Source organism: Molossus molossus, unplaced genomic scaffold (assembly GCF_014108415.1).
Source record: "Molossus molossus isolate mMolMol1 unplaced genomic scaffold, mMolMol1.p scaffold_m16_p_3, whole genome shotgun sequence".
Classification (NCBI taxonomy): domain Eukaryota; kingdom Metazoa; phylum Chordata; class Mammalia; order Chiroptera; family Molossidae; genus Molossus; species Molossus molossus.
In genome coordinates this window covers 130,179,447-130,205,979 of record NW_023425366.1, presented here as the reverse complement: position 1 = coordinate 130,205,979, position 26,533 = coordinate 130,179,447, and the positions used below count along the sequence as shown (strand labels likewise).

At 39.4% G+C, this 26,533-nt stretch overlaps 1 protein-coding gene across 1 annotated transcript in view; it reads left to right on the top strand.

Annotated features, from left to right (window-relative positions):
- LOC118642705 (ATP-binding cassette sub-family A member 3-like) overlaps positions 1–26,533 on the top strand; it is a 250,011-nt gene that overhangs the window by 124,718 nt on the left and 98,760 nt on the right. The window contains exons 10-11 of the mRNA XM_036280627.1: positions 23,349–23,520; positions 24,496–24,790. Coding sequence (XP_036136520.1) covers positions 23,349–23,520; positions 24,496–24,790 — 467 coding nt within the window. The remainder of the gene's footprint in view (positions 1–23,348; positions 23,521–24,495; positions 24,791–26,533) is intronic.

The following is a 26,533-nucleotide window of genomic DNA, read 5'->3' as shown; positions in this document are numbered from 1 at the left end:
GGTTGGTTTTCAATGTTTCTACATCTTTACTCATGGTGCCGATGTCCTTACTCATGCTTTTGAGCTTCCTCAAGATCATGGCTCTGAACTCTACCTCTGATAATTTGCTTAGCCGCATTTCATTGATCTCATCTTCAATAGAGTTCTCTTGTTCTTTCATTTGGGATTTGCGTTTTTGTTTCACCATTTTGGCTATCTCAGTGTGTTTTGGAGCCTGCCAAATTTTCCCTATGGGTGTTGGTGTTCTTCTGTTTGTGGTTCCTTCTACTGTGTTTGGATGAGCCAGGGTAGGCCCACATTAAACACCACTGTCAAGTCTTACTTACCTGGGTAGATTTGCAAGCCCAGGAAAGGTTCAGTGATCCTCTAGCTTTTTGCCTGGAGGCTAGTAGTCTCAGTTATTCAGGGTCTTAGAATGTAGCCCTGGTGTTCTGCATAAGAAGATTTCCAGAGGGTGGAATAAATGCTGGTTGTTAATGAGCCTCAATTGGCATTTCTTTGCCTCACCTGGGAAAAGCTGAATCTCGGGGGTGGGGGGCTGCTGCTTTTTCTCACAGCTCTGGGAAGGAGCACACTGGTCACCATCCTTTGTGGCTGCAACTCAGCAAAAACTCTGAGTGTCCTCCAAATCCTGGGTTTCCCCACAGAGTTCCAGCCCAGTCTGCCCTCCCTTTGCAGGAGCCCCAGGTGAATGGCTGTGGCTATATTAGCACTCTGCCTCAGCTCTGTGCGCTGTGGAGTGGGCTTGGAGTTTATTCCCGGAGGGCACTGCTCAGAGCTAAGACTGCTACTGTCCGTGGGCTCCCAGGCCACCACCCTCTCACGCCTCTGCAGATCCTACCAGTGTCCCTGGTTATATGGTCCTGTCCTGCTGCTTTTCTGTTGCTTTTTTCTGAAGATTTGTCTTTTAGTTGTAATTCCCATTTGGTCCTGGGAGATTGTGTAGCTTCCATTCACTCCGGCTCCATTTTTATATTCTCTATGCCTATATTGCACAGCTGGGTCGCACAGGCCTCTCTGGTGCCCCCGCACCCTGCAGGTTTTGTGGGCAGGCAGCTGGATTGCACCAGTCCCTCTGGGACTCTGGCTTCCCACTGCTCTTGTGGGCTGCTGAATCACACAGACTTCACTGGTGCCCTAGCACCCTGCAGGCCCCACGGGTAACTGGATTACACAGTCTTGGCTGGGTCATAGAGGCCTCTCTGGTGCCCCAGTACCCTGCAGGTGGGCTGGGCTGCTGGATTGCACCAGTCCCTCTGGGTGACTGGCTTCCCACTGCTCTTGTGGGCTTCTGGGTTACACAAGCTTCTCTGGTGCCCCAGCACCCCACAGGACCCATGGGCAGCTGGATTGCACCAGTTCCTCTCAGGCTCTGGCTTCCCACCACTCTTGTGGGCTGCTGGACCACACAGGCCTCTGTGGAGCCCCAGGTCTCACCACTGGTGGCTGAGGAGTGCTGCTTCCCCATGGGGCTCAACTCCTGCTTAGCTTTTGCTGTAGTTTTGGGGGATGGGTCTCAGCTGCTGGTTTGTGCTTCTGTTGCCTGGCGATGTATGTCTGCTCCCCAGCCTCTGTTGCTGTCGACTCTGATGGGGCTGGTACTGTGTGGGATGGTGCTGGGCTCCTGGCTGTCCATGGCTTTTGTGACCGCACCTTGGAAGCTACACTACTGTGCACTGGTCTGTGTCGACACAGTGTCCACTGGTCCGATGGTGCCAGGTGTGCTGGTGGGCTCAGGTTGCTGGGCCCTAGCCGCTCCCACTGCCTCCTCCCAGGGAAGGTGTTTTGAAATTCTTAGGATATATTCCCTGAAGTGGAGTCAAAAGACAGCTCCATTTTTAATTTTTGTGGAAACACATTATTCTTTTCCATTGTGCCTGTACCAGTCTGCATTCCCACCAGCAGTGCACTAGGGTTTCCTTTTCTCCACACCCTCACCAGCACTTATCATTCGTTGATTTATTGAAGGTAGACTTTCTGACATGTGTGAGATGATAACTCATTGTAGTTTTCATTTGCATCTCTCTGATAATTAGTAAAATTGAGCATTTTTTCTTATGTCTATTGGCCATTTGGATATCCTTTTTTGAGAAGTGTCTGTTTAGGTCCTTTGCCTTGTTTTAAAGTTATATTGTTTGTCTTCCTTGTTTTTAGATGTATATTTTTTTATATATTTCAGAAATTAACCTCTTATCAGATGTATCATTGGTGAATATGTTTTCCCATAAAGTGGGTTCCCTTTGCATTTTGAGGATGGTTTCTTTTTCTGTACAGAAGCTTTTTAGTTTTGTGTTTTATTTTGTTAATTTTTATTGTTTTAAAAAGAGAGAGAGAGGAATGGAGAGAGAAGAAATATTGATGTTAGAGAGGCATATCAATTGGTTGCCTCCTGCTGGAGATCAAGCCCACAACCTGGGCATGTGCCCTGATCAGGAATAAAACCAGGACCTCTCAGTCCATGGAACGACATTCAGTCCACTGAGCTACATCAGCAGGCAATACACTTTTTAATTTGATGAAGTGTCATTTGTTTTTTGTTTGTTTCCCTTGCCCTAGGAGATATATAGGCAAAAATACTGCTATGAGAGAAGTCTGAGATTTTATGACCTATGTTAACTTCTAGAACTTCTATGGTTTTTTTACTTACATTTAAGTCTTTCATCCATCTTGAATTTATTCTTGTGTATGGTGTAAGTTGGTGGTCTAGTTTTATGTTTTTGCATGTACCTGTCTAATTTTCCTAACACCATTTTTTGAAGAAACTGTCTTTACTCCATTTATATGTTCTTGTTTCCTTTGCCAAATATTAATTGACTCTAAAGTTGTGGGTTTGTTTCTAGGCTCTCTGTTTTGTTCCATTGATCTATATACCTATTTTTATGCCAGTACCAGGCAGTTTTGCTGTACAGAATATTTTTAGTTTGATACACTTCCATTTATTTTTTACTTTACTTCCCTTATCTTTGGGCTCAAATTCATAAAATATTCTGTAAGAATAAGGTACATAAGTTTAGTACTTATGTTTTCTTCTATGTAATGTATTGTTTCAGATATTATATTTAGGTCTTCGGTGCATTTTGAATTAATTTTTGTACATGGGAAAAAACTGTAGTTTAATTTCATTCTTTTTCATGTGGCTTTCTAAATTTTCTGGCTCCATTTATTGAAGATGCTTTCTTTTCTCTGTGGTATGTTTTTTTGGGTTTTGTTGTTGGTTTTTAATTATTAGCCAATATATTTGCAGGTTTATTTCTGGGCTTTCAATTCTATGTCATTGGTCTGTATATCTGTTTTTCTGCCAACACTATGTTGTTTTGATTATCATAGCTCTGTAGCATAATTTGAAGTCAGGTAGTGTGATTACCTCCAGTTTCATTCTTTTTTCTCAAGATTGCTTTGGCTATTTGGGGTCTCGTGATTCCATAAAAATCTGATTATGGTTTTTGTTCTATTTCTTTAAAAACTGTCAATGAGATTATTTTTACTTGATTTTGAATAGAGAGGAAGGGAAGGGAAAAGAGTGGAAGAGAGAGAAACATTGATGTGAGAAAGAAACATAGATTGGCTACCTCCTGCACACCTTTTATAGGGAAACAATCTCACAATCATGTGCCCCTAGTTAGTGACCTTTTGGTGCATGACACAACACTCAACCAACTGAGCCACACTGGCCAGGGTGAAAATAAAAATCTGTTTGGCACTGCAGAAATAGAAGGAGGTGAGCAGCTCTCTCCCCTCAAGGCCCAGCATCACTCAAAGCGGAGGGCAGAGCACTGATCTGTTTTTCCAAGCCCTGTTGGCACCTTCCTGCTAGTGCAGTCTCCCGGGAAAAAGGGGATACAACTCAGAGCTAGGACATCTGGTGTGGCCCCCTTGGAATCTCTCTTCAAGGTCTCTGGTAAGGTACCACTGAACTGGATGACAAACAGCTAATTCCCATCCCATGGGCCCAGGACCAGCACTACCACAATTAAAGGGTGAATTGGATTTGCATGCCCAAATCTTTCTGGGACCATCCTGCCAAACTCATATCCACTGGGGGAAAAGGGCACAACTGAGAATTAGGACATTTGATGTGACTCCCTCAAGGCCTCCATCAGGGCCTCTGGCGGTGGACTGCAGAGATAGAAGGAGGTGCACAGCTCTCACCCCTCAATAGGGCCAGTGGCACCCCAAGCAAAGGTCTTCCCTGATCTGTTCCTCCAAGTCCTGCAGGAGGGATGGAAGCAGGGGAAGCCCAGCTGGCCCTCTCTGGCTAGGCTCAGTTTTAAGAGGTGAAGGAGGCTCTGCTCAGAGGTGGGACATTCAGAGTTCATCTACCTCAGAGCCTCCAGTTCAGGGCTTGAATTGGCATGGCTACAGAACAAAAAGGAGTGTAGCTCTCCCCACTCCTCTGGCACATTTGGTGCCACCCCAAAATAAGGCTTTCTCATTCTGTTTGCCCAACTCCCAGTGAATCTACTATGTCCTGTTGAGCTTTCTCCTGCAGTCTACACCCAAACTGAACCTGTAGTGCGCTCCTCTTGGTGGAGATAAAGTTGAAGACTTGAGTAGAGTCTAAATGGTATGGCTCAGAGTAGGGGCCATAGTTTCTCAGTTGAGTGCCAGACCATGCTGCTCCAAAATAGGGACCCACTAATTCTGTCTGCCCAACTTGCTTGCCCCAACCCACTGAGCCTGAGCCCTATTAAAAGGTCAGTGGAGCATGGATAGCTTGGACCCACTCTACAGTCTTCCTGAATAAGACTCTGGAGAAAATTCAGGCAACTTCAAGGGCAGAATTCAGTAGCCTAAAGAGAGACACCACCCTCAGAAAGCCTTGGTCCTTTATTGATCTGACCCTAGCACAGAGCTCCAGGAACCTGAATTGTCTACATAGATTGGCCCCTCCCACACACACCTTGGTCCAGTAAATGCAGACATGAACAGTGAACAATGTGGAAGTTCCACACAATGTCTGAAAGTGGCCTGTACTTGAAACCCACCCAAGTGAACCCAGAACCAACACAATCAGTGGTGGGCTTTAGACAACAAAAGAGCATGACCCAACCAGCCATACAAATGACACCCAAAGGAAGACTCTGACAAACATTGGACTCTGCTAGGAACAATTCTGCCTCAGGGGCAGGCCCTGCACAACATCTCATACACAGTGGTTGAGGTTTACCCTTATAGCCACTGAACCTTAAAGGTTAACTACACCCATGAAAGTACCAAGAGTATTCCTCAAGGTGCATCCACAACTAGGGTTGTACATGACCCAGAAGAAACATTCCTAGAGCTCAGAGAAGACGTAATCTGGAGCATTGTGCCACTGTACCCAGCAAGTCACCTCAATACTGAACCTAAACAATAGCTTGTTTAGTGATCTGGCTGAACCTAAGCCAACTATCCTGAAAGTCAATTCCACCCATGGTGAGCCATCAGCAATCAAGACCCAATTACAACAGGAGGTCCACATAACCCACACAAGAGGCATTCCTAGAGCATCCAGCTCAGGAGATCAAGGAGACTGCACACTGAGTCCCACAGAACACTTACTACACAAGGCTACCACGTGAAGACTGAGAGTCATAGTAGTCCTATCTAACACAAAGAAACAAACACACAGAGGCATCCAAAATAGGAAGACAATGAAATAACCCCCAAATGAAAGAAAAGGAAAATTCTCCAGCAAAATAACTAAATGAACTGGAGGCAAGAAATTTATCAGACATAGAGTTCATGATAATGGTTATAAGGATAATCAAATAACTTAGAATGACAACAAACTCAGTGGGAACTAAATTAGCATAAAAATGGACATAGGGGAAAAAATAAACATGGCAGTGTGCAGGACCGTCTTCTCTGAGCTCTAGAAATGTTTCTTCTGGGTCATGTACACCCTAGTTGTGGATGCACCTTGAGGAATACTCTTGGTACTTTCATGGGTGTAGTTAACCTTTAAGGCTTGGTGGCTATAAGGGTAAACCTCAACCACTGTGTATGAGATGTTGTGCAGGGCCTGCCCCTGAGGCAGGACCAGAGCAAGGATGAGTGTGTGAGAGAGTAAGCAAGTGTGAGTGAATGTGAGTGTGCACAACCAACTTTGAGCAGTGCAGAGATGTGGGGCATAAGGATCCTGTGCTATGGATGGAAAGCAGCCGGCTACCACAGTAAGTGGTGCATCAATGAGCTTCTCCTTGTGCAGCCGGTAGGCCTCACCATTTTGGATGATCCTTGGTCTTCCCTTGGAGGAGGAAGTGGGGAGTGGCTAGGGCCGAGCAACCTGAGTCCACCAGAGCACCTTGCAACATCAGTCCAGTGGACCCCGCTGTGTCAGTGCAGATCAGCACACAGTACCAGTGCTATCAAGGTGCCTGCTGCAGTAGCCGAAACTGGCCAGAGGCTGAGCACCATCCCTCACAACAGAAGCCTGATCAGAGCCCATCACCTTCCCCTACAGCAGCAGTGACTGAGCGGGAGTGGAGCTCCACCCACAACAGGCAGTAGCAGCTCAGATGGGAAGCTGAGACCCATCTCCAGCAGCATCAACAGAGGCTGATCAGGAACAGTGTGCCAGCCCAAGCAGCAGGGCTCAAGCAGCCCCTGACAACTGCAGCAATGGATATGGAGTGGAACCCCTCCCCCACAAGCATCAAAGTCCCATGAGCAGAGCATCCTCAGCCCCCCAACAGCAGCAAAAGATTGGGACCTAAGAGCACCCCCCTGGCAATAGCAGCAGCAGTAAAAGTGCAAACCTGGAGCTGACACTTGCCCCCAGTAGCGACCAATCAGAAGCTGAGCCCCACCAGGCAGCAGTGTATGCCACCAGAACACTAGTGGGACACACACACCCCAGAAGTATACCAGTGGGACCCCACACATCCAAGAAGCACACCAATGGGACCACACACCCCAGCAGTGGACCAGCTAGACCCAAGCACCACAGGCAGCATCTGCACAGATCTGCAGCTGAGACCAATCCCCACTGGCATCAGCAGAGGCTGATCAGGAGTGGTGCCCCAATCAAAGCAGCAGCAAGACTGGGGAGCTGAGACCTTCACAATAGACCAGTACCAGCTGCCAAGTGTCAATACTCCAGGACCTACAGCAGGCGAGAGGTGCCACACACCAAAACAGTCTGGGAGGCACAGCAGCCTTAGTTGACACACACCGATCTGCCTACACACTCCAACATTCCTCACCAGGGCTAAAACTACCAGATTGCTAAAATAGTGGGACAAAGAAACAACACCCAAATGAAAAAAAAGAGGAATCACTAAAAAAGAAACTACAGGAAATGGGAGGAAGCAACTTGTCAGATAAAGAATTCAAAGCAATGATTTTAAGGGTGCTCAAACAATTTGGTAAGAACTACAAGCAACTTAATAAGAATTATGAAGAGCTCACTGGGAACTACTTCAGCTTTAAAAAAAGGTAGAAGCTATGCATAAAAATAAAGAGGAAATAAAAAATGATATAGCTGTTATGAAAATACCTTAGAAGAGTTCAATAGTAGATTAGAAGAAGCTGAAGACTGAATCAGTGATTTAGAAGACAAGGTAGAAAAAAATACCCAAATAGAGCAAAAAGTGGGGAAAAAAAATTAGAAAGCAGGAGGAGAGTTTAAGGGAGCTTAGGTACAATACAAAATGTAACACCATTCGTATTATATGGGTACCAGAAGAAAAAGAATCAGAGAAAAGCATAGAGAGCCTGTATGAAGAAATAATGACAGAAAACTATCCTAAACTGGTGAAGGTAATAGTCACACAAGTCCAGGAAACACAGAGAGTCCCAAGCAAGATGAACCCCAAAAGACCCACAGCTAGACACATCATAATAAAAATGGCAAACATTATAGACAAAGAAAGAATCTTAAAGGAAGCAAGAGAGAGCCAGAAAGTTACCTACAAGGGAGCTCCCATTAGACTGTCAGCTGATTTCTCAATAGAAACACTGCAGGCCAGAAGGGAGTGGCATGAAGTATATAAAGTAATGAAAGGCAAGGGTCTGAATCCAAGACTACTCTATCCAGCAAGGCTATTATTCAAAATTGAAGGTGAAATAGCGAGCTTCACAGACAAAAAAAAAAACTAAAGGAATTTACCACCACCAAACCAGCACTGCAAGACTGCAAGAAATGCTGAAGGGAATGTTGTAAGAAGGAGAGAGAGAGAGAGAGAGAGAGAGAGAGAGAGAGAGAGAGAGAGAGAGAGAGAGAGAGAGAGGAGAGAGAGAGAGAAGAGTACAGGCATAAAATAAAAATGGCAACTAATGACTATCAATAATAACTTTAAATGTAAATGGCTTAAATGCTCCAATCAAAAGACATAGGGTAGCTGATTGGATAAGAAAACATGACCTATATATATATGCTGTCTACAAGAGATACACCTCACAACAAAGACTCACACAGGATGACAGTGAAAGGATGGAAAAAAATTTTTACTAGCAAATGGAAATTAAAAAAAAAAAAAAAGCTGGTGTATAAATACTCATATCTGACAAGATAAACTTTAAAATGAGGGCCATAATAAGAGACAAAGAAGGTCACTAAACAATATTAAAAGGATCAATCCAACAAGAGGATATAACCCTGGTAAATATACACGCACCAAATACGGGAGCACAAACATAAAAAAACTTCTGGAGGACTTCAGGGTTGAGATCAATAGCAATATGATCTTAGTGGGTGACTTTAACAATTCACTGACACTCCTGGATAAATGTCCTAGACAAAAAATTAACAAGGACATAGGGTCCTTAAATAACAAATTAGATCAGTAGGTCTTAATTGATATTTACAGAACATTTCACCCCAAAGATGCAGAATTCTTCTCAAGTACACACGGGACATTCTCAATGATAGACCACATGTTAGGACACAAAGTAAGTGTCTACAAATTCAAGATGATTGAAATCATATCAAGCATCTTCTCAGATCACAATGGCATAAAACTAGAACTCAATTACAACAAAAATATTCAGACTCTTGGAGGCTAAATAACATGCTATTAAATAACGAATGGGTTACCAATGAGATCAAGGATGAAATTAAAAACTTCCTGGAAGCCAATGAAAATGAGCACACAACACAAAAACTACTGACCCAGCGACAGCAGTTTTGAGAGGGAAGTTCATAGCAATACAGGCCTACCTTAAGAAACAAGAAAAAATTTCTAATTTACTTTCTAACCCTACAACTTAAACAACTAAAAAGTAAACAAAAGAAAAAATCCAGAGCAAGTAGAAGAAAAGAAATGGTAAAGATCAGAGCAGAAATAAATGACATAGAGACTAAAATAAAAAATAAATTTAAAAGATTAATGAAACAAAAAGCTGGTTCTTTGAAAAGATAAACAAGATTGATGGACCTTTAGCTAGACTCACCAAAAAGAAAAAGAAAGGACCCAAGTAAACAAAATCAGAAATGAAAGAGGAGAAGTAACAACTGACACCACAGAAATACAGAGGATCATTGAAACATAGCACGAAAAATTATACACCACCAATTTGGACAATCTAGGCAAAATGAACAAATTTCTAGATACACACACTCTCCCAAAACTGAACTGGGAAAAGATAGAAAACTTGAACAGATCAATAACAAATTGAAGATGTAATTAAGAATGTCACAGCAAACAAAAGCCCAGGACCGGACAGCTTCACAGGGGAGTTTTACTGAATATTCAAAAATTAATTAGCACCCATTCTCTTCAAACTATTCCAAAAAAATCCAAGAAGACTGAATACTTCAAAACTCATTTTATGAGGCCAGCATAATCTCATTCCAAAACCGAATAAAGACACTACAAAGAAAGAAATCTACAGGCCAATATCTTTGATAAACAAGGATGCCAAAATCCTTTTTAAAAATTAGCAAATCAAATCCAGCAATATATCAAAAAAATTATTCTCATGACCATGTAGGATTCAACTCAGGGATGCAAGAGTAGTACAGTATTCGCAAATCAATAAATGTGATACTCCACATAAACAAAATGAAAGATAAAACCATATGATCTTATCAATAGATGATGAAAAAACATTCGACAAAATCCAGCACCCATTTCTGGTGAAAACATTCAGCAATGTGGATACAGAGGGATCGTATCTTGACATAATAAAGACTGTATGTAAAAAACATATAACCAACATCATATTCAATGGGCAAAAACAAAAAGCATTTTCCTTAAAAATGGGAGCAAGACAGAGATGCCCACTTTTGCTACTCTTATTTAACATAGTATGGGAAGTTTTAGCCACAGCAATTAGACATGAAGAAAAAGTAAGAGAGATCCAAGTTGGAAAGAAGAAAGTGAAACTATTATTATTTGCAGATGACATAGAAGACCCAAAAGACTCCATCAAAATCTATTAGACTTAATAAATATCTTTGGCAAAGTGGTAGGATACAAAATTAATGTCAAGTAATTGATGGCATTCATATACACAAACAATGAACTCACAGAAAAAGAAACTTAAAAAAATTTCATTTATCATCGCAGCAAAAAAATTAAGATACCTATGAATAAACTTAACCAAATAAGTGAAAGACCTCGTCACAGAAAACTATAGGTCATTGAAAAAAAGAAATAGAGGAAGATATAAAAAAGTGGAAGCATATACCATGTTCATGGATTGGAAAAATTAACATCATTAAAATGTCTATTCTAACCAAAGCAATCTATAGATTCAATGCAATTCCTATCAAAATACCAATGATATCCTTTGCAGAACTAGAACTAACCCTCCTAAAATTTATATGGAACCAAAAAAGACCCCAAAGAGCCACAGCAATTTTGAAATAAAAAAACAAACTAGGAGGGATCACAATACCAAATATCAGGTTATACTACAGTGACACTATAACCAAAACAGCCTGGTACTGGCACTAAAACAGGCATATAGATCAATGGAACAGAACAGAGAATCAAGAAATTGACCCAAGACAATATGCTTAATTAATATTTTTTGAACTTGTTCCTCCTTTTATTTGAAAAGTCTTAAATTTTTTATTTTTCAATTTGTTTTTGTTACAGATGTTTCTCGTTTTCCCTTCATTGACATCCTCCTCTTTTTCCCCTTCCCAGCCCACCCCCAGTTTTGTTGTCTATGTTCATTGGTCATGCATACATGCATGTAAGTACTGTGTTTATGTCTTCCCCCACAAATCCCCCCTCCTCTGAGACTTGTCAGTCTGTATTTGACAAAAGAGACAAGAGCATACGGTAGAGTAAAGACAGCCTCTTCAATAATTGGTGTTGGGTAAATTGGACAGCAACATACAAAAAAATAAAGCTAGACTACAAACTTACACTACACACAAGAATAAACTTAAAATGGATAAAAAACTTTAATGTGACTCATGAATCCATGAAAATCCTAGAAAACATTATAGACAACAAAATTTCAGACGTCATACACAGCAGAATTTTTTTTTTTTATCCTCACCCGAGGACATTCTTCCACTTTTTGTACAGACAGAGTGGGAGGGAGAGAGAGGAAGAGAGAGAGAGGGAAACATCGATGTGAAAGGGACACATCGAGTGGCTGCCACCCGCACGACCAACCAGGGCCGGGGACAAACTGCAACCAAGGTACATGCCCTTAACGGGAACCAAACCCGGGTCTCTCTGGACCGCAGGTGGACGCTCTAACCGCTGAGCCAAACCGGCCAGGGCCACAGCAGAATTTTTACTGATACAACAACTAAGGCAAGAGATACAAAGAAAAATGTGAAATATGGACTATATCAGACTAAAAAGCGTCTTCACAGCAAAAGAAACAACCCTTCAAAATGGAAAGAGAATTCACTATATGAGAGAACATAATTTCCTGTGCAGTCTAGTAGCTCACAAGAGCAGTGGGAAGCAGGAGCCTAAGGGAGACTAGTAAGATCCAGCTGCCCACCTGCAGGATATGCAGGGTGCAGGGGCACCATGGAGGCCTGTGCAACCCAGCAGGAATGGTGCCATACAGTTCCCAGTGGGATCTTTGGGGTGATGAAGCACCAGAAAGGCCTGTGCAACCCAGCAGTGACTGTGCAATCTAGTTACCTGCGGGACCTATGGGGAGCTAAAACACCAGAGAGGACTGTGCCACACAGCAACTCATAACATATGCATAGAGCCAGGCTCCCAAAGGGACTGTGCGATCCAGGTACCTGCAGGATCTGAGGGTGTGGGGACACTAGAAAGGCCTGTGCTACCCAGCTGCACACAAGATGGAGGCTGAGTGAATAGAAGCTACACAGATGATCTCCCAGGACCAAACGGGAATTACAACTAAAATAAATACAAATCCTTGGAAAAAAGCAGCAGGACAGGATCATATAACCAGAGACACTGGTAGGATCTGCAGAGATGCGAGAGGATGGCAGGCTGGGAGTCCAGGAACAGCAGCAGTCTTAGCTATGAGCAATGCCCTTGGGGAACAAAGACCAAGCCTGCTCCACAGTGCAGAGAGCCAGGCAAGAGTGCTAAAATAGCCACAGGCATGCACCTGGGGGCAATGGCAGAGGGAGGGCAGATTAGCCTGGAACTCTGTGGGGACATCTGGGTTTTGGAAGGCACTCACAGTTTTTGCTGAGTTGTAGCCACAAAGGATGGTAACCAGTATGCTCCTTCCCCCAGCTGTAGAAAAAAGCAGCAGCATCCCCCTCCAATATTCAGCCTTTCCCAGGTGAGGCAAAGAAATGAAAATTGGGGCTCATTAATAAATAGCATCTATTCAAACCATTGGAAATCCTCTTACGAAGAACAGCAGGGCTACATTCCAAGGCACTGGGTAACTGAGACTGATAGCCACCAGGAAAAAGCTAGAGAATAACTGAACCTTTCCTGGGCTTGCAAAGCTACCAGGAAAGTAAGACTTGACAGCGGTGTTTAACATGGGCTCTCCCAGGCCCATCCAAACCCAGCAGAGGAAGCCACAAAAAGCAGAAAACCAACACCCACAGGGAAAATTTGGCAGGCTCCAAAACCCACTGAGATAGCCAAAATGGTGAAACAAAGACAGGAATCGCAAATGAAAGAACAAGAGAACTCTATCAAAGATGAGATTAATGAAATGCAGTTAAGCAAATTATCAGAGGTAGAGTTCAGAGCCATGATCTTGAGGAAGCTCCACAGCATGAGTAAGGACATCAGCACCATAAGTAAAGATGTAGAAACATTAAAAACCAATCATGTGGAAATGAAGAATGGCATAGCAGAAATTAAGAACACATTGGAAGGACTAACCAGCAGAGTAGAGGAAACTGAGGACCAGATCAGTGAATTAGAAGACAGGGTAGAAAAAAATCAAACAATCAGAAAACCAAAAAATAAAAACCATTAAAGAACAGGAAGATAGCTTAAGAGAACTGTGGGACAACTGGAAACATAACATTTGCATCATAGGAGTCCCCAAAGAGGAAGTAAATGTGCAAGGGTTAGAGAATATATTTGAAGAAATAGTGACAGAAAACTTTCCTAATTAGGTGAAGAAAGAAGGCATTCAAGTTCAAGAAGCACAAAGAACCCCAAGTAAGGAGAACCCAAAAAGGCCCACACCAAGACACATAGTAATTTAATGCCAAAAATTAAAGACAAAGACAGAATTATGAAGGCAGCAAGAGATAAGCAACAGGTTACCTACAAAGGAAACCCAATAAGGCTCTCAACTGTCTTCTCAACAGAAACACTACAGGCCAGAAGGGAGTGGCATGAAGTAATCAAGGTCATGAAAAACAAGGATCTGAATCCAAGACTACTCTACCCAGCAAGGCTATCATTCAAAATAGAAGGTCAAATAAAGAGCTTCCCAGACCAAAAAAAAAAAAAGGCTAAGGGAATATATTAAGACCAAACCAGCACTGCAAGATATGCTAAAAGTACTTCTCTAATTAGTAGAATAAATAGGAAGAAAAATAAAACCTCACTAAACAAAAATGGCACTAAATATGTACATATCAATTATCACCTTAAATGCGAATGGTTTGATTGCTCCGATAAAAAGGCACAAAGTAGATGATTGGATAAGAAACAATGACTGACATATATGTTGTTTACAAGAGACCCACCTCACATAGGTTGAAAGTGAAGGAATGGAAAAAAATCATTCAAGCAAATGGAAAGGAAAAAAAAAACCTGGGGTAGCAATACTCATATTTGATAAAGTAGATCTCAAAATGAAGGCCATAACTACAGACAAAGAAGGCCACTAAATAATATTAAAAGGATCTATCCAACAGGAAGATATAACCTTGATAAACATATATGCACCCAATATAGGGGCACCAAAATATATTAAAAATCTTCTGGAGGACTTCCAAGGAGAAATCGACAGCAATACAATCATAGCAGTGGACTTCATCACCCCGTTGACATCACTGGATAGATCTTCTAGACAAAAAAATTAACAAGGAAACACAGACTCTAAATGAAGTGCTAGATCAAATGGATTTCATAGATACCTACAGATAATTACACCCCAAAACTGCAGAATTCACATTCTCCTCAAGTGCACATGGGACATTCTCAAAGATAGACCACATTTAGGACACAAACTAAGTCTCTACAAGTTCCAGAACACTGAAATCATATCAAGCATCATCTCAGATAACAATTGCATGAAGCTAGAAATAAATTGTAACAAGAACATGCAAAGACATTTGACAACATGGAGACTAAATAGCATGGGTTACCATGGAAAACAAGGAAGAAATTAAAAACTTCCTGGAAACCAAGGGAAATGAACACACAACCACACAAAATGTACAGGATGCAGTGAAAGCAGTTCTGAGAGTGAAGTTTATAGCACTATAGGCCTACATCAAGAATCAAGAAAAATTTCTAATTGACTATCTAACCTTACAACTTAAAGAACTAGAAAGCAAACAAAAAGAAAACCCCAGAGCAAATAAAAGAAAGGAAGTAGTAAAGATCAGAGCAGAAATAAATGACATGGAGACCAAAAAAACAATTTCAAGGATCAATGAAACAAAGAGCTGGTTCTTCGAAAAGATAATCAAGATGGATGGACCCTTAGCTAGACTCACCAGGAAACAAAGAGAAAGAAACCAAATACACAAAATCAGAAATGTAAGAGGAGAAATAATGACTGACACCAGAGTAATACAAAGGATTGTGAACATATATTATGAACATATATAGCAACATATTCAACAATCTATGTGAAATGGACAAATTTCTAGAAATACATAGTCTCCCAAAACTGAACCAGAAAGAGATAGAAAACTTCAACATACCAATAACAACAGGAGAAATTGAAGATGTAATCACGACTCTCCCAGCAAACAAAAGCCCGGGCCTGAACTCCTTCATGGGGAAATTTTACCAGTCATTCAAAAAAGAACTAATACCCATTCTCCTCAAACTATTTCAAAAAATTCAAGAAGAAGGAAGACTTCTAAACTTGTTTTATATGCCAGCATAATTCTAATTCCAAAACCAGAAAAAGACACTACAAAGAAACAAAACTAGAGGCCAATATCCCTGATGAACATGGATGCCAAAATCCTGAACAAAATACTAGCAAATCGAATCCAGCAACACATCTAAAAAATTATTCCCAAGTGGGATTCATCCTAGGGATGCAAGGCTGGTACAATATTCACAAATCAATAAATGTGATACACCACATAAACAAAATAAAAGATAAAAATCATATGATCATATCAATAGACGATGAAAAAGCATTTGACAAAATCCAGCACCCATTTCTGATAAAAACACTCAGCAATGTGGGAATAGAGGAATCATATCTTGACATAAAAAAAGTCCATATATGAAAGATCTACAGCCAACATCATACTCAATGGGCAAAAATTAAAAGCATTTCCCTTAAGAACAGAAACAAGACAAGGATACCCACTTTCGCCACTCTTATTTAACATAGTACTGGAAGTCTTAGCCACAGCAATCAGGCATTTCACTGATACATCACCTAAGGCAACAGAAACAAAGGAGAAAATGAACACATGGGACTACTCAAAAGCTTCTGCACAGCAAAAGAAACAACCACCAAAATTAAAAGGCAACCCACTCTATGGGAGAGCATAATTGTCAATGATACATCAGATAAAAGGTTAATTTCCAAAATATATACAGTGCTCATACAACTCAACCAAAGGAAGACAGAGAACCCAATTAAAAAATGGGCAGAGGACCTAGACTCCTCTCCAAACAGGACATACAAATGGCTAAGAATATGAAGAAATACTCAACATCACTAATCATCAGAGAGATGCAAATTAAAACAACAATGAGGTATCACCTCACACCTGTCAGAATGACCACCATCAACAAATCATCAAACAACAAGTGTTGGTGAGGGTGTGGAGAAAAGGGGACTGTAGTACACTGCTGGTGGGAATGCAGACTGGTGCTGCCACTATGGAATACAATATGGTGTTACCTCAAAAAATTAAAAATTGAACTTCCATTTGACCCAGTGATCCCACTTCAAGGAATATACCCTAGGAAGCCTGAAACACCAATCCAAAAGAATATATGTACCCCCGTGTTCATAGCAGCACTATTTACAATAGCTAAGATATGGAAACAGCCCAAATGTCCATCAATAGATGAATGGATAAAAAAACGGTGGTACGTATACACAGTGGAGTACTATGCAGCTGTAAGAAAGAAAGATCTCTTATCGTTTGAGACAACATGGATGGATCTGGGGAGTATTATCCTAAGTGAAACAAGCAAAGCAGATAAAGACAAATATCATATGATCTCACTTATTTGTGGTGTATTCCCAGAGACATAGAAGTAGGGTACAAACTGACAATCCTCCGAAGAGGGGGGTGGGTGGGAGAGATAAACCACAGAACTTATATGCATGTATGCATAAATAATGGACATGGACAGCAAAGCTGGGGACAGGGTAGGGAGGGTGCGGGAGGGGGTATCAGTGGGTCAAAAAGGAGAAACATCTGTAACAGTAAATAATTAAATGAAAAAAGAGTTTAAAAAAAAGAATACAGTGGAAGGATTTTAAAGCAGGCTGGCCCCGGCCGGTTTGGCTCAGCGGTTAGAGCATCGGCCTGCAGTCCTGGGAGACCTGGGTTTGGTTCCAGCTAAGGGCATGTACCTCAGTTGTAGTTTGTACCTGGCCCTGTTTGGGTTGTGTGGGTGGCAACCACTCGATGTGTCCCATTCATGTCGATGTTTCTCTCTCTCTCTCTCCCTTCCACTCTATCTGAACAAAAAATGGAAAAAGGTGTCCTCGGGTGAGGATAAAAAAATAAATAAATAAAGCAGGCTGAATGAAGCGGAGACTCGCATGTGTGATTTGGAAGACAAGGTGGAAAAAATACCCAATCAGAGCAAGAAAAGGAGAAATTAATTTAAAAGATGGAACAAAATGAAATATAATAATATCCACATCATAGTGGTGCCAGTAGGAGAAGAAAGTTAGCAAGGAAAAGAGAACCTGTTTGAATAAATAATCTCAAAAAACTTTCATAACCTGGTGAAAAAAATGCATACAAATTTAGGAAACACACAGAGTTGCAATCAAGATAAACCCAAAGACACCCACACCAAGACAAATCATAATTAAAATGGCCAATGCTAAAGACAAAAAGAGAGCCCTGGCCAGTTTGGCTCAGCGGTTAGAGTGTCGGCCTGCGGTCCGGAGAGACCCGGATTCGGTTCCCGCTAAGGGCATGTACTTTGGTTGCAGTTTGTCCCCGGCCCTGGTTGGTCGTGCGGGTGGCAGCCACTCGATGTGTCTCTTCACGTCGATGTTTCTCTCTCTCTCTCTCTCTTCCTCTCTCTCCCTCCCACTCTATCTGTACAAAAAGTGGAAAAATGTCCTCGGGTGAGGATAATAAATAAATAAATAAATAAATAAATAAATAAATAAATAAAGACAAAAAGAGAATCTTAAAGGCAGCAAGAGAGAGACAGCAACCTACACAGGAGCTCCCATAAGACTTTCAGCAGATTTCTCAACAGTAATATTTCTGGCCAGAAATTATTGGCATGAAGTTGCAACCAAGACTGCTATATATGGCAAGGTATTCAATAAAATTGAAGGTGAAATAGACAGCTACCCAGACAGAAGAAGGCTAAAGGAGTTCAGTACCACCAAACCAGCATTGCAAGAAATTCTAAAGGAACTGTGTTACAAAAAAGAAGAAACAGAGAGAGAAAGGCATAAAGGTTAAAAAAAAAAAAAAAGCACTAAATAAGTACCTATCAATAATAACCTTAAATGTAAATGGATTAAATGCTCCAATCAAAAGACTTAAAAGACATAGGGTAGCCCTGGCCGGTTTTGCTCAGTGGTTAGAGCATTGGCCTGTGGTCCAGAGAGACCTGAGTTCGGTTCCCGCTAAGGGCATGTACCTCGGTTGCAGTTTGTCCCTAGCCCTGGTTGGGTTGTGTGAGTGGCAGCCACTCGATGTGTCCCTTTCACATCGATGTTTCTCTCTCTCTCTTCCTTTCTCTCCCTCCCACTCTATCTGAATATAAAATGGAAAAATGTCTTCTGGTGAGAATAAAAAAACATATAATAATAAAAAAAAAAGACATAGGGTAGCTAATTGGATTTTTTAAAGAAACATGATGATGTGTATGTTGCCAACAAGAGACCCACCTCAGAACAAAAAACTCACACAGAATGAAAGGGAAGGGATGGAAAAATAATTTCCATTCAAATGAGAATGAAAAAATGCAGGGGTAGCAATACTGATATCTGAAAAAATACACTTCAAAACAAAAGTCATAACAAGAAACAAAGAAGGTCACTATATAATACTAAAATAATTGATACTGGATAAGAAACAAAGATCTCTGATCCTTTGAGACAGCTTGCAGGGACCTGGAGAGCATTATGCTAAAAAAAAATAAGCCAGTCAGAGAAAGACAAGTATTACATGATCTCACTTATTTCTGGAATATAATGAATAGAATGATCTGGAAAGCAAAACAGGTCCAGAGACATGGATGTATTAAACAGACTGACAGATATCAGAAGGAAGGGGGAAGAGGGAGTGGGAAGAGATTAACCAAGGAACTTACATGAATATATACATAACCCATGGACAATAGTGCAATTAAGGCCTTGGGGAGGGCTAGGAGCCAGGTTGAGGTGGGCAAATGGGGAGCGGTAAATGGGGGACATCTGTAATACCCTCAAAAAAAAAAAAAAAAAGGAGAGAGCAAAATAAGAAGTCAGTGATCACAGGGACACATCCTTTCTTAGTAGATAGTAAATTCCTGAAGAAAAAGAAAAATAGGAAGTGGAAAATACAGTTTTCAAGGTGGTATCCATGGGAGTAACTCACTAATGACACTGAAGGAAGTACACCGTAATCTCACTCCAGTCCTCATTCTACCAAACTGTGCATATATGATCCCCAACTGGGTAAAAGTGTGCAAGGAAAAATATCTGGAAGAAATATGCCAAATGGTCCAGGATGGTTCAGCTCTGTGGTTGAAGCATCAGCCTGTGGACCAAAGAGTTTTGGGTTCAATTCCCAGCCCTGGTCAGGGCCCTGCAGGAGGCAATCAATCAATGTGTGTCTCTCACATTGATGTCCCTCTCTCTCTCTCTCTCTGGCTCCCTCCTTCCCTCCCACTCTATCTGAAAAATGAATGGGAAAATATCCTCTCATGAGGATTAAAAACAATAAGAAGAAATTGACCAAATGTTAACTAGCTTTTTCTCTAATCTACAGGATTAGGGGTGATTATTGTTCTCTTTAATTCCTTGCAGTCAGTTCCACATTCTACAATAAGCACATGTTGTTTTTATAATGAAAATTTTATTTAACAATAAAAATGTTTTTTGGATTTTGATGGGGAGTGCATTAAAACTGTATATTGCTTTAAGTAATATGGACATTTTAACTATGTTGATTCTTCCAATCCATGAATACAGAATATCTTCCCATTTCATTATATCTTTTTTTCAATCTTTTTTAATAGTGCTTTGTGGTTTTCAGTATAAAGGTCCTGTACATTCCTCTTTAAGTTTATTCCTAGATATTTTATTCTTTTTGTTGCAATTGCAAAAAAAATTTTTTTTGAAATTCCATTGTTAGTATATGGGAATGCAATGGATTTTTGTACATTGATTTTGTATCCTGTAACTTTACTGTATTTGTTTATTGTTTCTAATAGGTTTTGGTGGACTCTTTAGGGTTTTCTATATAAAGATCATGTCATCTGCAAAATGTGATACTTTTACTTCTCATTCCCAATTTGGATGCCCTTTATTTCTTTCTTTGCCTGATTGCCTGATTGCTCTGGCTAGGACTTCCAGTACTATGTGGAATGAGAGTGGTGAGAGTAGACATCCTTTCCTTGTTTATTTCTCCATTGTGGCAAAATACACATAATGGAAAACTCACCATCTTGAGCATATTTAAGTATACAATTCAGTGGTGTTAAATAATTCCCCAATTTTTTTTTTTTTTTTTTTTTTTTTTTTGTACATGCCCCTAGCGGGAACCGAACCTGGGACTCTCTCGTCCGCAGGCCAATGCTCCACCGCTGAGCCAAACCACCCAGCGCAATTTTCCAATTTTTGTAACCATTACCAGTATCTATCTCTATAACCATTTTCATATTGTTAAACTAAAAATATATACCTTTATTAACAGTAATGCCCCATTTTCTTCTATCTCTATCTCCAAACCCTGGCAACGACCATTACACATCTGTCTTTATGATTTTTCTACTGTAAGTACCTAATATAAGTGAAATCATACAGCATTTTTCTTGTAGTCATGAGCTTATTTTGCTTAGCTTAATGTCCTCAAATTTTATCCATGTTGTAATATATTGCAAAATTTCTTTCTGTTTTAACATTGAATAATATTTCATACATGTATATAGTACACTTTCCTCATCCACTCATCTGGCAGTGGACTCTTAGTTGCTTCTGCATTTTAGCTATTGAGAATGATACTACTGTGAATATGTGTAAGCAAATATGTCTTTAAGACCCTGACTTTAATTTTTTTAGGAATATATTCAGAATTGGAACTTCTAAATTATATAGTAATTCTATTTCTAATATTTGAGGAATGCCATACTGTTTTCCACAGTGGTTGTTCTCTCTCTCTCTTTCTCTCTCTCTCTAGCCATCCTAATAGGTGTGTAGTTTTGATTTATATTTCCCTTGTGATTAGAAGTATTAAGCATCTTTTCATGTGTTTCTTGGTTGCCCATATTTGAATCAAGTTATTTTTTATTGTTGAGCTTTAGAATTTTTCTCTATATTCTAAATATTAATCTTTTATCAGATATATGATTGGCAAGCACTTTCTTCCTTTCTGTGGGTTGCATTTTTACTATGTTGATATTGTCTTTTGATGCACAAAAGTTTTAATTTTCATGAAGTCCAGTTTGTTTATTTTTCTTTTGTTACCTGTGCCTTTGGTATTATATCTAAGATATCTTTGTCAAAGCCAATGGCATATAGCTTTTGTCCACAAATCCTGCCATTTGTGACAACATGGATGAACCTGGAGAACATAAACTAAGTGAAATATGGCAGATACAAAAGACAAATACTTAAAATCTCACTTAGAAGTGGAATCTTAATAGGTCAAACTCATTGTAACAGGATGGGAAATGTTAATCAAAAGATATAAACTTTCAGATATAAGATGAATAATTTCTGGAGACATATAGGTTCCTATAAGTACAGTATAGTAACTATATTTAATAATAATTTGAAATTTGAAATTTTCTAATAGAGTAGACCACAAATATTTTTATCAACAAAAAGACAAAAGTAACTATGTGAGTAATGGATGGGTTAATTTGTTTGATTGTGGTAACCATTTCACAGTATATACACATATCAAAATATCATGTTCTGTACCATAAATTACATATACATGTATATATATATAATTTTCTATGTCAATCATAAGTCAGTAAAGCTAAAAAATAGAAATAATATTAATAGAAAACAAACAACAAGATGCTAGATATAAACAAATATATCATTAATCATGTAAATGGATGAAATACAATTTGGATGCCACTTTTTTTTTTCAATCCTCACTCAAGGATACATTTTTCCATTTATCTACAGATAGAGTGGGGGGGTGGGAAGAGAGAGAGAGAAACTAATGTGAGAGAGACACGTCGACTGGCTGCCTCCCGCACAACCCCATCCAGGTCTGGGGACCAAACTGCAACCAAGGCTCGTGCCCTTGACCAGAATCAAACCTGCGACTCTTTGGTCCACAGGCTGACGCTTTAACTGCTGAGCCAAGCAGGCCACGGCTGGATACTACTTTTAAGAGACTGTATGTATGTTTCTGTATGTTTTTGCATGTTTGTCCCTATTTATTCATCTGTATGGAAAATATTTCATCAGGATTCTCTCTAGGTTATAGAAATTTTTTCTTCCACTTATTTGTATTTGATGGTTTTCTAATGGAAATTTATTGCCATTGAGTAAAATATGAAGAATTAAAAATTAAGATGACAGAGAAAATATTAAATTATTATTTTTAAAAGAATAATATTCTTCAAACCTTTTAGTACCAACAACAAACATGCTACAGGAATATTCTAAAGCAGGTTTTGAATATGTATTTGATATATGGTCTTTAAAGGGTACAGAAGTCATTAATTAATTAAGTCATAGTTCAGAATGTATTAATGTTGTATTCTATACAAATACTAATGAGAGAATTTAAATCATTTTGATATTTTTGTGGCTTAGAAAAAATACATCTTTCAAATTAGGTATTTCCTACCAAGTGTTTTACCACTTTGACTAGTGTAATTAATTTTTCCTCTCTCTCCGTATAGTGTGATATATATTTTGCTGTTATTCTACTTAGCATTTTTCTCCTCAAATATACATAATTACTTATGTATATCTCTTTATTCTTCTCAAGTATGTACACCCAAAGACCCAGCTTCAGATATAGGCAGTAGTGGGAAATGTAAGGACTTAAAAAAAAACCTACTACCCAATGTCCCCATCATTTCATAAAATAAAGAACATTTTAACCCTCAAAGGAGAGTAACTGTCTTCAATTAAAGGTAAGTTCTTTAACTTGAATAAGTTCAGCTTAATGCAAAATATACTGTGTTATTATTTTTTTCTCATGATAAAGCAGTTCATCAGAATTGTTGAAACTTTGCTGTGAATTGCTACTATTCCTCTGCCTGCTTTATTGGGAGTCACTGTTACCATGCCACCTCAAAACAGTACACCTGACAGTCAGTGAGAAAGAGCAAAGAGGCTTCCAAATGTGGAATCTTCTTTGACATTCCCCCAAATAAAATAGTTTGAGGCTCTTGTCAAAATAAAATGTTTTGTGTAGGTTTTTTTTTTTTAATGTGTGTGTACCTCTGTGTATGTAGGATCAATAACCTGCCATATTCCCAAGTGGATATTCAGCCTGACCAGTCCCCTACCTTGGAGGGCCAAAAAATAAGACAAGACATGAAGCAGAACATGATTATGCCCACAAACTACAACATACCAGTTTTTTCCAGATTGAATGAAATTGCTACCATTGAATTTAATACTGGGGTGAGCATATTTACTAAAAAAATTTAAACAGTATGTTTGGCTTGGGTATGAGATGTATAATTTGTTTAATATCTGAAATTAAAAGAGGTTTGGAGTTTAGCCATGGAAGACCCATCCAGATACGATTTCCTGATACAAGAGAAATGGATGCTAGATAAAAGACTGCTAGTCTCACTATTGTTATTTTTTAGAATTACTTTGAAAAGTTCTCATTCATTGTCTCATAAATTTTCCCTTGGTTCACATCTAACACAAGACTCAAGAGTTATGACTGTTGTGATCAGATAATACTGGTTGATCAGATTAAGGGCATTGTTTTCACTATCAATTATAGTTTGTGTATTAAAACCTACCAAAGGAACCTGCCAGTGTGGCTCGCTGGTTGAGCATCAACTCATGCACCAAGAGGTTGCCAGTTCAATTCCCGGTCAGGGCACATGCCCAGTTTGTACACCCAATCCCCAATGGAGGGCATGCAGGAGGTAGCCAATCATTGTTCCCCCTCACTGATGTTTCTTTCTATCTATATCTCCCTTCCTCTCTCTCTAAAATCAATAAAGAAAAAAATATTCTTTTTAAAAAAACCTAGCAAATGATAATACTTCCATATAAGTTTTATGAGGATATTTCCTTTTAAAATGGAGAAATATAAAGGTGATTATTTAATATTAAGTAAAAGAAATAAATATAATTTTCTTTTTGTAATCAGAAGTACTATTAGTATATTAATGAATAAAATCATGAGATTTTTCATTTGCTAGATCAAAAACCAGATTCTAATTCTTTCCCTTAATACCTTATAGAAATAAAACTTTTCATACCATCTTCTCATTTTCTTGAGTTCAAGAATATATTTGTATTATATGTGTATATCTTCAGCTGTAAAAAACTGAGTCATCTATATTAATGGGATCCAATATGAATATCGTACTTGAGTCACTAGCGATTGTATTTCTGTTTCCCTTCTCTTTTCAGTTTTCACTTTACCGCCAGCAATTTCATTCCATGTTTATAAAGAGAGCGCTATTCAGCTGGCGCAATTGGCAGTTGATGTTGCTACAGACATCAGTAATTTTGCTTGTCACTACATATCTCTTCACAACTCAAACCTTAAGGTCTAAGATGCCCACCAGAGAAATGGATTTGAGTCACTATGGTCGAACAGTTGTACCTTACTCCGTTTCAGGGAAATCTGATTTGGCTATGAATCTCATAAAGAACCTTAAGATTTTTCTAAATCCTAAGAATCAAGAAGTTCGTGAAGTGCAAGGTAAGACCCATTTTCTTTCTTTTTCTACTACTTACCTTAAAGACAGCCAAATCAGAGACAAAATTAAAAATGTACACTAGCCCTGGCCGGTTTGGCTCAGCGGTTAGAGCGTCGGCCTGCGGTCCCGAGAGACCCGGGTTCGGTTCCCGCTAAGGGCACGTACCTCGGTTGCAGTTTGTCCCCGGCCCTGGTCGGTTGTGCGGGTGGCAGCCACTCGATGTGTCCCTTCACGTCGATGTTTCTCTCTCTCTCTCTTCCTCTCTCTCCCTCCCACTCTATCTGAACAAAAAATGTCCTCAGGTGAGGATAAAAAAAAAAAAAAAAAAAATGTACACTAAAGACAGCTGACCATAAAAGTAAATAATTAATGGAGGTGTTTTGCCTCTAGGTGGTCTTTCAGCTAATTGTATCACTTTTAAGAGGATGGGTAAAGAGCCAAAATACTATCTTGTGAAATTTAGCATAGATCTTTATTCTAAAAAGAATACAAATATGTTTCTCTTAGCTCTCATAGGGTGAAATGTTGGTTCATAGGGAGAAGTTTATCCTTTAATCTAGTACATTGGCCATTCTAAAAATAAGTGGCTTAATAGATTGACCTCTCAAACTAAATTTTTGAAGATAGTATAAGTAACTATGCTTAATTTGTTCAGTGTTTGTTTTGGTAAAAACCATATTGAACATTTCTTTGCATTTTTATTTTTGATGCTAAAATCACTCCTTTTATGTAATTTATCAATTGCTGTGTAACAAATTGTCCCAAGACCTAACAGATGGAGAATTTAAATTTTTGTATGATGAAATCAACCCATTCTTCAACAAAATGAACAAAAATACTTAGAAAACAGCATTTCTTCTATGTCTAAATCATTTTATTTTTCAATTACAGTTGACATACATTATTATATTAGTTTCAGGTGTACACCCCACTGATTAGACATTATATAACTTACTAACTGATCATCCCAATAAGTCTTGCACCCACCTGACACCTTGCATAGTTATTAGAATATTATTAGCTATATTCACTACGCTACACTTTACATCCCCATGACCACTCTGAACAACCAACTTGTACTTTTTAAGACCTTCAGTCTTTTCACCCAGCCCCTTAACAACCCTCCCATCCAATAACTGTCAAAATGTTCTCTGTATCTACGAGTCTGTTTCTGTTCTGCTTTTTTCATTTATTTTGTTTTTTAGATTCATTTGTTGATAGATATGTATTTATTACCCCTTTATTGTTTATATTTTTATCTTTTTTTCTTCTTTATAAAGAAGACCCTGTAACATTTTATATAATACTGGTTTGGTGGTGGTGGACTTCTTTAGCTTTTACTTCTCTGGGAAGCTCTTTATGTGTCCTTTGATTCTAAATGATAGCTTTGCTGGGTAGAGTAATCTTGGTTGTAGGTCCTTGCTTTTCATCATTTTGAATATTTCTTGCCACTCCCTTCTGCCCTGCAAAGTTTCTTTTGAGAAATGAGCGGGCAGACTTATAAGACCTCCTTTGTAGGTAAGTAACTGCTTTTCTTTTGCTGCCTCTAAGACTCTCCTTGCATTTTTTAAAACTTTATCTTTATTGTTGAAAGCATTACAGATGTCCCTCCTTTTCCCCAATTGACATCCTCCTCCCCACCCCCACCCCCTCTGCCTTCAACGCACTGTTGTCTGTGTCCATTGGTTATGAATATATGCATATAACTTCTTTGGTTTATCTTTTTCCACCCCACCCCCACCCCT